Source organism: Anas platyrhynchos, chromosome 1 (assembly GCF_047663525.1).
Source record: "Anas platyrhynchos isolate ZD024472 breed Pekin duck chromosome 1, IASCAAS_PekinDuck_T2T, whole genome shotgun sequence".
NCBI classification, from domain to species: domain Eukaryota; kingdom Metazoa; phylum Chordata; class Aves; order Anseriformes; family Anatidae; genus Anas; species Anas platyrhynchos.
The window spans coordinates 84,767,410-84,781,610 of NC_092587.1; the positions used below are offsets into that span (position 1 = coordinate 84,767,410).

Consider the following 14,201-nt stretch of genomic DNA (forward strand, 5'->3'; position numbering starts at 1 on the left):
CAAAGACAGTTTATTATTTTCCATCCTTTTCTGTCCTGTTAATAACATAAAGAATAAACAAAGCAAGTGCTTCACGATACGGTTGCTCACCGCCAGCTGACCCGTGCCTTGACAGACCCTGAGCAGCAACCTTCCCCCCCATCCTACTCCTCATTTTACTGAGGAGCATGCCACCATATGGCATGGAATATCCCTTTGGCCATTTGGGGTCAGCTCTCCTGGTTCTGTGCCCTCCCAGCTCCTGCTGCACCCCCAACCCTCGCTGTCAGCATGAGGAGCTGCAAAGTCCTTGACTCAGTACAAGGATTGCTCTGCAACAACTAGAGCATGGGTGTGTTACCAACTTTATTCTCATCCTATATCCTAAACACAGCACCATACCAACTAGTAGAAAGAATATTAACTATCCCAGCTGAAACCAGGACTGTGTTTTTAGTCTACAGAAGATAAGACATAAGCTGCTTCTGTTACTTGTGAAAACTAATTGCATTTACTGCCTGTATTGTTTAGACTGCATTCTACTAAAGGTATAAAGAAAGTAGCTTTGCTCACTTCCTTCTACATAAAATCGATAGATTTCGGTATTTTTTTCTTAAACTTTCACATTACCCCCAACTAGTTTGGCGCAAGAGAAACGTGTTAAATTTCATTCTTGTTTTTCTCTTAACATCCTCGTTTATTAACCGAGTCAAAGCATTTGAATGATAGTCATGTTCTGTCTTAATTAGATTGTGTATGTTATTTTTAATATACATCTCTTCCCATGGGAGCCAGTACTTACACTGCAAATGTACTCGGAAAGATTAAACTCTAACACTTAGCTTTGACTGTACCGATGCAGAACATGGTCTGTTAAGAAGCTATCAAAAACTATTATGACCTGCCTTATCCCTTCTCTAAAGTTATATATCTTCAAGTACAGAATTCAGTACAGTTTTATTTTTCTAAATATAGAACATAGTACATTTTAAAATACAGTATTTAGTACATTTTATTTGCTTTTTAGCACATCTCTTTATAGAACTTAGAGCGGTTTTAGTACATTTTCTACTTCAGGATCGCAGAAAATGTTACCATTCAAACTTGGAAGATAAATTCCAAAAGGACAGATTCAAAAGAATAATAATAATAAAAAAAAAATCATTGTGGAATGAAATTTCATTCTTCTTAAAGTCAGTGGCAAATATTGCATTAAATTTCAGCAGAGTCAAAATTTACCATTTTCTTCCTCGTTGTACATTATTCAGCAGAGTTGTATAAACACCTATGTAGATTGTATTTTGTTACCATCCCTGCTTTCAAGCTGCTGAAGTTGGCTTCAGATCTCTGGCTTTAATTGAGAATACTTTGAAGATTTGCTCATTTCCTTGAAGAGGGAACGCTGCCCAAGTCCGAATTTGGAAGAGAGTGAAATGACACTCCTGGAAAAAAGTTGCGTATTTCAGAGCATCTGTGGTGTGTGTTGACTAATTTAAAGCATTAAAGCAAATCAAGGAAAAGTAAACCCAGCTTTTAACAAGGCATTAAATCACCTGATTTGATGAACTTCACAAGGAGCAACTGCGTAGGTTTCCAGTGGATTTGCTGTGTGTTTGATGGATTCCCCCGGCACAAATGCCACAAGCATTCCTTAGACTTCCCCAGCTATTCCCTTGTGACCTACATCCTTTTTATTCTCTTTCCCACTGCAGTGCCCTCAGCTTTCTCCTGCAGCCAGCCTTGTTCTGGTTGCACCTCCTTTGGCAGACTGAGCTCTCCTTGCCGCTCTCCCTCTGGTTTTTACAAAACTTCTGAAATAGATTCAAGACCTCTGCCTTTCAGACTGGTCTGAAATTGGCTGGGGGAGGAGGGAGGAGGGAGAAGGGAGCCCGGGAAGGGATAAAACAGCACAAAGCCAATTTCACAGAGAAGCCAGCCAGGTTATTTAGAAACAGTTTTACAAAGCCACAGTCCAATTTGGGGAAAAAAAAGAAGCTAACTTAGTTTCCAGATTTTAAAAGGAACTGAGTTCTGAGTGCTGACTTACTCAAATATCAGCCTTGGTTTTGTGCATGTTCTGTCTTTTCCTTCCCATATATTGTTGCTTTCTCAGTCCAGAATAAGTGTTGGCACAGTCAATAATGATTATAGCTTTGAGCTACCACTTGCTTTATGTATTCACATGAAGGACTCTGCTTTCTCAAACCCCCTTAAGGTGCTTTTATATGGCCTGTGAAGTTACAGTGCCCAGCTTAATACATTTAATCTGTTTCTTCGCTGCTTCTGAAGAAATCTGTTATCTGTTGAACTGTTGTGTAAGTTCCTAGAAACCCCGCCACATATTTGACTGGCTCTTGGTATGTGACATAAAAAGGGATTTTTCTCATCATCCTTTGGTTGTATGTATTGGCTGGAGTTAGCAGCAGCTGCTGAGCAGTCAGATGCAATTAATTATTCTTTATGTGATGCCTTTGCCCAAAAGAGATCTTGGCACCTTGGTGTCCATCAGCTTCTACTAAATATTGCTAAAAGCTCACAAAGCGTGTGGTTTGTTTGCTTGTTGAAATTTGACGTAAACTTGTGATTAGTTCCAATTGCCGTTTGCACTGTCAGTTCATTACTTTTTAGGGTAAGCACCGGTGCAAGGTTTATACTAAGGCATTATGTGACAGTCCACCAATTTGACTTGGAGAGGCATTATGTTGAAAGCTGCAGTAATTTTTTTGTCTACCATGTGTTATGATTGAACTGCATGCTCAAGAAGAGGGAAAATACTTCTACATTATCCCCCTCTCTCTTTTTAATATGGGCATGGGAAGGAAAAGTCTGTTCTCACTTCCCAGTTATTGTCATCAATCTTGAATTCCTGATGTTTTTATTGTTGTATCTGTCTCTAGTGGTTATGACAAATAGTCGACTGTTAGAGGACTATCAGGTGTCAGTTGTAGCTAAAGAGTTGTGTGCTGCATGTATCCTGCTTCCAGTGGTGTTATTTAAATACACGTGGGGAGTAAGGATCTTCAGCATGGAATATCTCCAGCTGGAAAACATCTCAGAAGGTAAATTCATAGAATCACAGACTGGTTTGGGTTGGAAGGGACTTTAAAGCCCATCCAGTTCCAACCCCCTGCCATGGCAGGGACACCTCCCACCAGCCCAGGTTGCCCAAAGCCCCATCCAGCCTGGCCTTGAGCACTTCTAGGGATGGGGCAATTCTCTGGGTTTTGAGTTGTGGTGGTGGTACTGCTGGTTGCTGGAGGAAGATTCTCTTATAAGAGTAGGCAAGAGCTCGAAGAAGCATGGGAGGAATTCTCACAAATATCTTCTGTCAAGTGTTCAATGAAGCTGCTTAGTTAAGTTTTTGTTTAGAAAGACTGTTTTGGAGGAAAAAAAAAGTTAAATTCTGTAGTGCATATAGGTGCATTCTTAAGTTACGTTTGTGGTATTGAATTGTCTTGCTTCTATATACAAATACACCTGTAATAGATGATGAAGATTGTCTTACACTGAGGAGCAGCTGCTAGTGACTAGATGTGGGTTTTGGTTTACGTATGAAAATGAATTTATGGCATCTTCTACAGATGCTGTTGACCTATGTCTTGCAGCACCATTGTTCAGCCAAGTTTGCAAATGGAGTTGGGATAAAGATTAGGTCTTGATGCGACTCTGAGGCTGTCTAAATTATTACGTACTACATACTGCTAGTAATATTTGCAGTACTGGCTTGTCTGCTAATGTATATATGCTTTCGGTATGTGGATGAAAAATTAATCTATTCAACATTCAGAAACAGCAAAAACATCAGCTGTTGTTGCAGATGATAACTAGAGGTAGTTTGTGATCATTGTGATTTAAGAACAACACAGGGCTTGGGGAAGTTCCTAATTTTCCCGTGGCAAATATACTGTTCTTTTTCCTATGTGTATAAGTTTTAATGTCAAGATATGCGGTGTTCAACATTATTTTCTGTTTCACATTGTCTCATTGTTTGACTTCCAGAATACCTGCCCTCCTATTGCTTTATGCCACATATCTTTTGTTTCCTAGATGTACCTTTAGGAGAGGAATGTTCTTGTTTTTTTGCTATGTTTATGCAGTATGAAACCTGGCAAGCGATAAATTCAGTTGCTTAAAATTTCTGTGGTTTTATATATAAATATATACATCTATAAATGTCTCAATACATACCTTTTACTGATGCCTTCCCTTGTCCTCTGCTTTTTTCCCCCTTTTCAGATGTGTGGTCAGCAGGCTGTGTATTGGCTGAACTGTTACTAGGACAACCAATCTTTCCAGGTGACAGTGGTGTGGATCAGTTGGTGGAAATAATCAAGGTATGGAATTTGAAGTGTTTTGTTGTTTTTTTTTCCCCAACTCCCTTGGAATCAGTATGAAAATGTTCATTGTTACGAGCTTGGCAACATATATTTTCAGTCACCATTGTACAATGAGTTGTGTGTAAACCATGACTGAAAACACTTCTAGTGTTTTTGAGAACTTGATGATCTTTATTTGTCCCTCTTGCAATCCTGTGTAATGATGCATTGTCTTTTAATTACATAGGGTTTTGTCCTGTTAAAGGATTGCACTTTCAGTGTGCTTGGAAATGGTGCTTACAGACTGAGCCAATATTTATGCATGTGTGATTCTCATTCTTTAAGAATCTGGCTCTTTTTTCTTTGTTGCACGCAGTTAGTACTTGGCTTTGCAAGCAGTGTTATTAAATTTCTTTGTGCCAGATTCTTCACATATGTAGCCATCTTCTCTTCCTCCTTCCTACCAGTTCGTTGAGGTAAGGGGTGAAAACGTGCACTGCTTTTTGCAGCTGGAGAATTGGGACCTAATTAAATGTAGAGAAAACACCCTCCATCTGAAAAATCTCATTTTTGAAGTGAAAAAGACCTAATATTTCAAAATACGTAACATTTATGTATCGCTGAAGTTCAAACACATCTTGATTGATTTCATTTGGTAAGCTGTGAATATTCTGTGATTCTCAAATTAGAGGCATGGAGAAAATAATTCATAGCTTAAAAGATTGGTGCCTGACTTCCCAGCATCTATCCAATTCAGCTTCGGTACCTTTGAAATGCTCTTTTCTCTTCCCTGATGTAACCCTCCTCATTCAACACCTGCAGTGCATCTGTACCGTGCGCTTAGTAAAAATGGGAGCATTACAAAGGATAAGATGAATGCGTGTGCTTTTTGGCTTTATTTCATCACCAGACGGGGACTGTACTAAGAGGACTTCCTTCTTGGTTTTGCCACTTAACAGCTACCTTGATACATACATGTTTGTGTCAGCTTCCTCCTTGTATCGATTATTCCCTAGAAGAACTGTAAAATCTGTGTGTTGCTGGTGTCTTTGTCCCTGTCTTAACACAACATCTGCTTCCAGCCAGCTCCAAGTTGTCATCCTGCTGCATGAAGATTGTGAGCTGGTGAGGCCCAGTGTTTCTGTGGCCTGCTCTCTGCTCTCAGTCAGCTATGTCCTGACCTTTCTAGGCTCTTGTCATGTCTCCTCCAGCATTTGACTGTGTAAACTGAGTTAATACTGTAGTGGTTTTATGTCTGTAGTGCTGGAAGTCATCCAGTCGATTCCTTTCCTCCAGAGGCTTCCTGCACCTCCTTCTCCTAAGACTTCCTCGGTTTCTTATTATTGTCGTTCTGCCTAGTGTATCTCAAGCTCAGTAAGATCACGTTGGGTCAGTTTACATGGGAAACATCCGTGGAAAAATTAAGTTGCTGTCACAAGCAGTACTGATGATGACACAAGCGAGAATTTTCTCCTCTTGAGGAGCTTGGAGCGGTGCAGTGCTTTCCATTGCACGGCTTTTGTGAGAAGTAAATCGCTCCCTCTAAACACTTCAGAGTGCTAGAGTTCCTGAGGAATTTGTACAATAAACTGTGCTGCTTGCCATCAGAAGTTTGCAAAAAGTTCTGTTTGGTTTAATTAATTCATGTCTGCATTCGCAAGAAACTACATCTAATGAGTTTTTTGTGAAAACTACTGTTTATGTCACGGTGGAAGTCCTGTAAGTCCTTCACGGCTTGGTTAGAAATCTGAGAATAGGGAGGCCTTATCAGCACAACCGTAGTGCTCTGGCATTGCTTTGACTTAAACAATATCCAAGTACAATAATTAGGAAATAGATGTCCTCTCATTATTGAGGATGTTTGCCAAGCAGAGATTGTGGTTTGTTTGAAGTTTACTAGAAGCAGCTTTCATTAGCTGGACGTTTTCAGTTCCGCGATATTGGAGGAAAACATCTGTAAACTAATAATTTCATAGCATGTACGTGCTCTGATTGCGATGATTCTGCTTCATTTACACTTGGGTGAAGTTGTATTGAAGCAAAGGAATGCTTGAATAAAATTGCTGTCGGTCTGTGTACCGCCTACAGTTTCTTTAAACACTGCTACCATAAATTGTAGTAATTTTTATTGACCAATTCATAGAGTATCCCGAGTTGGAAGGGACCCACAAAGACTGAGTCCAATTCATAGCTGAATATATAGTACTGGCAGACTAGTGTCATGCTGCATGATGCCAGAGGAGTATCTGCTGTAAAGGCTTGATCTTCAGTAAATCATAGCTTGATGTGATGATTTTCACCTTGGATAAAGAACAGATTACTGGATTTCTTTAAATGTGGAAAGGGTGTTTCTGCATGATCATCACAGTCCTATGTTTTTTTTTGGGGGGGAGGCCTCCTCTCCTCTTAGACACGTACCCCCTCTGCACACAGAAATTAATATAGGAATAACTCAATTTTATAGGAAGCCCAGCCTCTTCAATTAAAAGGTTACTGTTCAGAGAATATGTTTTAGGAAAGTCTGAGAGAACAAACGCAGTAAATCTTGAAGTCGAAGTTATAAAAAAGGGTGTTCACTGCATCCTTAAATAAAATACAATGGAAAATGTAAATTAGAATGGGTGGATGCCATGAATAATTTTCTGCCCATATATTTGTTACAGAGAAAACACAGATTCTCAAGGCAACAATAGGAGGGAAAATGAATGTAAACTGCCTAAGGGAACTGTTTTTCAATGCCCCTGTACCACATCTCGTGTTGTGAATTTTTGTATCAGCTATTCATAAAAGCACTGGCAAAAGGCTGAGGTGAGAATACAGAGAGAATTGTACTTGGGGGTAGCGCAGCCAATAAAATGGGAAACATGAGGTTATTTAGGATTTCATTTAGAATAGGGTTCATTTAATTTTTATTTTTTTTTATGGATGGCATCCACCACTTCCATTTGATGACATATTATTTAAAGCTTACATTGTAAGACAGACTCGTTGTAATGCTGTAGGAGAAGCAGAGCTATGGGATCCACCAGTTGTAGGGGGTCTCTCCTGGGACCCCATCTGGAGCCCTGCGCTCACGTGCGGGGACCCAGCACACGAAGGACATGGAGCTGTTGGAGCAAGTCCAGGGGAGGGCCACCGGGGTGATCTGAGGGCTGGAGCACCTCTCTGATGAAGACAGACAAGGTTGTTTGGCCTGGAGAAGACAAGGCTCCAAGGAGGCCAGTACCAGGGTACTTCCAGTACCTTAACGGGACCTACAGTAAAGATGACAAGGGACTCTTTATGGGTGAGTGTAGTGATAGGACAAGCAGTAATGGCTTGAAATGGAGGATATTTGGAAAAAAAAAAAAAAAGTTTATTCTGAGGGTATTGAGGCAGTGGAACAGGTTGCCCAGAGAAGCTGTGGATGCCCCATCCCTGGAGGTGTTCAAGGCCAGGCTTTGGGCAACCTGATCTGGTGGGAGGTGTCCCTGCCCATGGTGGGGAGATTGGAACTGGGTGATCTTTGTTGTCCTTTCCAACCCAAACCATTCAGTGATGCTAGAACAGCCACGAACTTTCTACAGAGTTTCAGGTTGGGAGCAGTGCTTCTTGTTATCCTGTGACTGTCTTGGAGCTTCACTTTCAAATGGCTTCCTTGGTATGTATGTCTGACATTGAGGGGCAGAGAAAATGGAGTATTTTCAGTTCCCCAAAAGGGCTAGAGTAAAAATAGTTATCCACACGTTTGGAAATGCATCTGACTTCGATCCATTAAATTGACTTGAATCCCCTGGAAGAGGTCAGCTTAGAAACTTTTCTGCTGGTTCCTATCAGCTCAGAATGACGAAGGGCAGCAATCAGTCTTGTAGCATGCTTCAGGCCAAGATGAATTTCTCACTTGCTTACTCAACTGCGATTATTCAGAGTTCGTTGCGCAATACATCAGTTGGATGCTACATCTGGATATGAAGCTCCTGCATGAGACTGGAGAATGACTTGGAAATGCCACCACGTTAAACAAGTCCTCCTGTCTCACGTGGCACCGATGACATCCCCTCAGTCCTTATTTTTAGCTTCTTTCTCTCTTGTTCATATTTCTTTAGTCTTCAGTCTTTCCATAGTAATACTTCTTTCTTTCCTTCCTTGTTTCTGTAGTAGTTCTTCAGTCTTTCCAGATGTTCTTAGTCTGGCTGGGAGAAGGAGATATTTGACCACTTACCCCTGACAAAAGGATATTTGATAGGGGGAAATACTGTCTCGGAGCTCGGTCTGAAGAAATAATTAATCTCAGCACATTCTTCTTGAGTACTTTCACCATTACAGGAGAGAAATTACATGATGTGCTTTTTCCAAGGTTTTATCTTGGATGGTGACTCTTCCTTAGTATTTTTAGCTCTTGCTGGCTACTCTAAATGTTAGGTTATCCCACCGCTAGGAATATCTCAAGTGGGTAACCCGATCTTTCTGTTGTAATTCACGCCCCTACTGGCTTTCAAGTCACATCTCCTTCAGAAATGCGCTAGTTCCTGAAGCAGGCACAGCAGCACTTCAGGCTTCATCACTGGTCAGGTGAAGAAATTACGTCGGAGCAAACGCCACGCCTGAGAGAGCAGCGGTCCCTTCACTGCTGGAGAGGTGAAACTGCTCCTTCCAGCAGCCCAGGATGGTTGCAGTTGCCGCATCTACCACGCAATCAGGATATTGCTCAATGCAGCTCAAAAGAAGAGGTCTCAGCCTGCACGAGGGGATTTTTGGAGATGCTGTCGGTGAGGTCTGCTACCTAATTCCCTGACATTGTGCTCACAGCAAGGAATGCAGCCGTGGTGCCTGCCCTGCAAGCTCGGACGGGGGAATTCCTCATCCTTCCCACACCCACCCGCAGCGCTGCAGAGCGTTGAAACCATCAGAGGAAAACCGTCCGGGGTAACCCCCTCAACTGACCCATCTTCTACCACGGCTCCCTCAGAATGTGATTATTCTGTGGTTCCCTTGCAAAAGGGAATTTCTGAAACATCGTGGTTTTCTAAGATAAATATTTACATGCATACTTACCTTCTGGAAGGGTCTGTTTAGTTCCTTCCCCCCTACTCCCCTCAAAAAATGGGGGGGAAAAAAATCTTTGTCGGAAGAAAGAAACAGCAATACTCATCTGAGCAGCCCTGGCGCACTGGGAGGACAACATCTGCTAATCTCCTTTTCGTTGTCTTTCCCAGAAACACTTTTTCCCTGTCTGTGCTGCAATCTCGAGTGTGAGATGCATTGACTAGCTTGCAATTGTAGGAAAGGGTTGTGGGTTTTTTGGTTTGGGGTTGTTTTCTCAGTTCCTCTGGACTATGTAATTATTCCTTGCACCAAAGAATACTAAAACCATCTTCCCATAGCTAGGAAGAAGGCTAGGGGAAAAAAATGTCTTAAAAGACAAGCTCAATAGTATCAGGAATCCTAGCCATGTGTAACTTTTTGGTCTCTGACAGTTTTACTGAGCCGAACGCTAAGTATAGACTGCAATTATAATATATGGCTCACACTCAAATGTCAAGGTACTATTTTGGGCTCAGTTTTTGAAATAAAATAAATTCACTCGCAGTAGTTAATGGGGAGAGTGGAGCTGTCTCTTCCAGGAGAGCAAGCAGTCAGAGAGGAGGCTTCTTGTTATCAAACGTGGTCCTGCGCTGAGCGAATGTGTGGCACTGGGACCGTCCGTCAGCGCGACGCTGCCGCGGGCTTTCATCTTTTTCTCTCCCATCAAGGAAGTCTTCTGGCATTTTCCACCCCGCAGCACATCACAACTTGGCTGTTCTTGTGCCTAGTGCTGCTATTCCACACTTGCAGTGCTCGCTGGCAGGCGGTATGAAAAGTTGATGAACAATTATACTCATGTCAGCAGTGACAATGGGCTTCTTCCTATTCCTGTTGTGTGGCTGTTCTTGAGTTTGTGAATAGAAGAAATCTCTATATTTAGTTGGCTTTCCTTTTTCTTTGACAAGAGCATGCTTTTGAAAGACTGCGTGTATAAAACGTGCAAGTTTATTTTTTCCCGTAGACCTCTTGAAGCATTATTTCTCTGACCTGTGTTTGCTGCTTGAGATTCCAGCCCCGTGAATTTAAGGAACAATTTGGCATACCCCTAACGACTTTCTGAAGAGGTGCAGACATGCTCACAGAAGTATTAATTATGCCATCTGGTAAACCACACACCCCAGATTTTCTGGAGGACATTTGCTTGTAAGATTGCAGAGTTTTCACAGGGAGGGCACCGTACCACTGTAACTGTGGCTTTCTGAATTAAATAACCATCTTCTTCCCTCTCGAGTTCACTTCAGTTCTCAGCAGCCAGAGTCTCCTCCTGCCTATGCATTTAACTGATTTTAATATTTTTGGCAAATGTTTAGCAGCAACAACGTCAGAAAAGGCTTTTATTTTGCTGGGGTTTGTGCAAAACTTACGTTTTCCTCCTCTTCATGTGTTGCAACAGTGTGGTTTTGGTCTCAAATAACCCTGCACATTTTTGTGCAGTGAAGCCAGGTGTGGACAGCCTCTATCTTCAGTACTGGGGTGTAACTAAGGCATCCTTTGGAGCTGAATATTATTCATCCTTCTGTGCACATTCAGTTGCAAGTGCATAAAATGAAGATCATTCTGCTATTTATCATCAAATTCAGGACTTAACTTCAGATACAGAATTTTCTTGATGGTGTTTGTTAGAGATGTGGTTATAGATTTTCTTCTTTATTTGCTTAAGGTACATACCTTAAGCTATATAGCTTAACATATACGCCATTCTGCTATCTTCATGAACCCTATTGTTGGAAGAAAAAGTATTTAGGGTTCTTCATCTATTACACGTGAATGTCAAGGAATAGCTTTCCAGCAGATACTTGTAAAAGCTCCGGTGTTCAATTTCTGACCTGAGAGAATTAAAGCAGCATCTGCCTTGTCAACAAGTGTATTCCTTGGTTACTCCTATTGGATAGTTTCTTTTTCTGTGTATTTTTATTTAAGAGATGATGGTAGCTATTGGGGATGAAGAGTCACAGCATTTGGCTGCTGGCCTGTTGCCTTCACTTGCAAGATCTCTTCTTACAAGTCTTGCGTAGTCCCCGTTCATTGATTCAAATTCTAGGTACAGTCAAAAAAAACATCCTTCTCTTTGAAAATACCACCTTTCATGAGACTGTCCCCAAGAAGCAGAAGTAGAATAGCATGTGCAAATCTGCATAGACCTGAATAATTAAGTATTGGTCTCAATATTTCTTAAAAGCTCTTTGATGTAGGCAAGACCTGAAGAGAGGGTGCAAAGAAGCTGGAGCCAGGCTCTTCTCACTGGTGCCCAGTGCCAGGACGAGAGGCAGTGGGCACGAACTGGACACGTGAAATTCAGTCTGAACGCAAGAAAATAGTTTTATCGTGAGGGTGTGGACAAATAGTGGAGCAACCAGAGAGGCTGTGGTGTCTGCATCCTTGGAGATCTTCAAAAGCTGCCAGGACACAGCCCTGAGCAACTGGCTCTTGCTGACGGTCACTGCACGAGGAGGGGGTTGGACCAGATGACTTGTAGAGGTCCCTTAAAACCTCCGTGTTCTGTGAAACCTCTCTGCAAGGAACATCTGCTCCACAGGATTTGCAGAGCTGGTGTAGCAGGAGCAGTTGTTTCACAGAGTAATTCTGCCAAAAAAACTACCAAGTAATTTATGCTTCTCCTTTGCATTTCAAACAGAAATAAGTCATATGCATGACTTAAAAGAAAAAAAAAAAAGTTACCCAGTTTTGTGATAACATAAATGATTGCTACTACTCGTCAAGGTTACTCAGTTGTATTCCTGATGTACCTAAAGCATGGTGTAAATCAGTAAGGCATGATTTAAAAACTGTGCAGCAAACCATCTTCTAGGCTGCAGGGGTGTTTCCATCCTTTGCTACAGGGCCTCTTCCAGACACATCAAGTTGCCAGTACAGTTTTGTAGGTTATCACTTCATTCATCCTGCTTTCTTTTTTTTTTTTTTTTTTTTCTGGATTGTGATTTGAATTTGACAGTCCTAAAAGCTGCCATTTTTTCTTCCTGTGTACTTTCCCCTTCGTTTTCTGCCTTAATCTGCCTACTCGCAGCATAAATCAAAAGCACCCAGACACCAGTGGCGTGGCTCTGCAACCTAGAGAAAACAAAGTAAATACACTGGGTAGTTAACGTAAGCCACTTCTCCTTTTGTACAGTTATTTTGTGTGTCAGGGGCTGTATAACCAAAAGGTCAGGCTTTCCCTTCTTTCATATGGCGTTATCCCTCTTCAATACCTTTTCTAATCTTCCATGAGACCTTAAGCACTGTTGATTAAATGCTTCACTATCCTTGTCACCGGGGCTGGAGCTCAGGGAGTTGCTCCCTCCCACCATTTGCAGTTACAGATGTGGCTTTTTGTGAAATGTGTGGCTGGGCGTTGTCCTTGGGTCCTCCCATGAAGCTGTCCTTACATACCTAATCCGAAATCTCTCCCATACTATAAACAGTCTTTACTTGAGGATGCTGGCACTGTGTAGGCTCTCGTTCTGAGCAGCCTGGGGAACCGAGCCAAATTCCTGAATTTTGGCTAGATACAAATGTAATTCTTGCCTGTAATTGTAGTTATAATTTTTAGGAATGCTATTAAATATTTTTTTTTTTGACGGGGTGGGGAGGTGAAAGCGTAAGAGGCATTTTCAGATGCACACAGAAAAATCCTCATGTCAATTTTGGGCACAACCCTTGGCTTGTAGAGGTGGTGGGATTTAAATCCCGGTTAGGCTCAGGAGGCAGGTGTTGTGTGATCCTTCTTTCACGTGACTTGTCAGCTATTTCTATTGTCCAAGAAGCAATTAATTGCCTGAACAAGTCGTGGGGGGTTATTTCCTCTTTTACCTGCTGTTTATTTGAAAGATTGTTCCAATAATTTGTTGCAGCTCTTTTATGGAGGTAGAACTGAATGTTCTCTTAGGGTTAGTAATGGTAACACGCTAACACTGCATTGTCCTGGGATTTCCAGGATTCCTTCAGGATCTATCCAGCCCCAGAGTGAGGTGTGTGACTGTGTATTATTCCTCATACAATGACGAATTTGCACGCACAAAGAACGTTGTGGCACATTCTGGGAATGAGGAATACAAGTCCATGAAAGGAAACAGGAAGCATACGTTGTAGATGTTTCCAGCTAGGTTTAAACTAAGTTCATCTTTTGCATTGAACTACGGGAGAAAAAACAAAAATAAAAACATTTCTAATGAGAAAAGAAGGAAACTTCAGCTCCTGTAAGCAGTAATTGGCTTGTCTTTTAAGCTCCTCAGACGGCTGTTGTTCCTGACTTAAAATGCGTTTTGTGTTACTGGTCTGATCCTTAATCAGCCACATGCGGTGAGCTGCAATCTCTGAATAAGTGCAGCAGTACTGTTTTATAACATTAAAATTACAGTAAACTCTATTCCCCATTGAAATATCACCGAGTTTGAGAAAAAAACCTTGAATTTTGTGAAAACGTCTAGAAGAGAATTAAATTATTTGACACTGGGCTTTGGGGCACGAATGAATTGCCACCAAGAGACTTATATTGGAGCAAGGGTCACAGGCAATTAGACTAGATCTTGTGTTGTTTGATAAGAAGTCATGAGAGATGGGGCTGTCCAGCCTGGCGCAGAGAAGGTCTGGGGGGATCACATCGATCTCACTCAAAACCCAACAGGACGTGGTCCTGGGCAGCCTGCTGTATCTGACCCTGCTTGAGCAGGGGGCTCGGACCAGGTGGAATCAGGAGAGGAGGTCCCTTCCAGCTGAAAGTTTGGTTATTCTGTTCTCAACGCTGTATGAATTTACTAGTTGTACAGACTGCCTTCAGTTTAGTTTTCTCACTGTGTAAGAGGTTATACTGGACTCTTCAAGATCTTCATGAATCTCAAGCAT

General features: G+C 41.7%; 1 protein-coding gene across 2 annotated transcripts in view; it reads left to right on the forward strand.

The window, feature by feature from the left end:
• GSK3B (glycogen synthase kinase 3 beta) overlaps positions 1-14,201 on the forward strand; it is a 131,111-nt gene that overhangs the window by 90,876 nt on the left and 26,034 nt on the right. For both annotated transcript variants that reach the window (XM_027449648.3, XM_027449649.3), the window contains exon 7: positions 4,216-4,313. In XM_027449648.3, the coding sequence (XP_027305449.1) occupies positions 4,216-4,313 (98 nt within the window). The remainder of the gene's footprint in view (positions 1-4,215; positions 4,314-14,201) is intronic.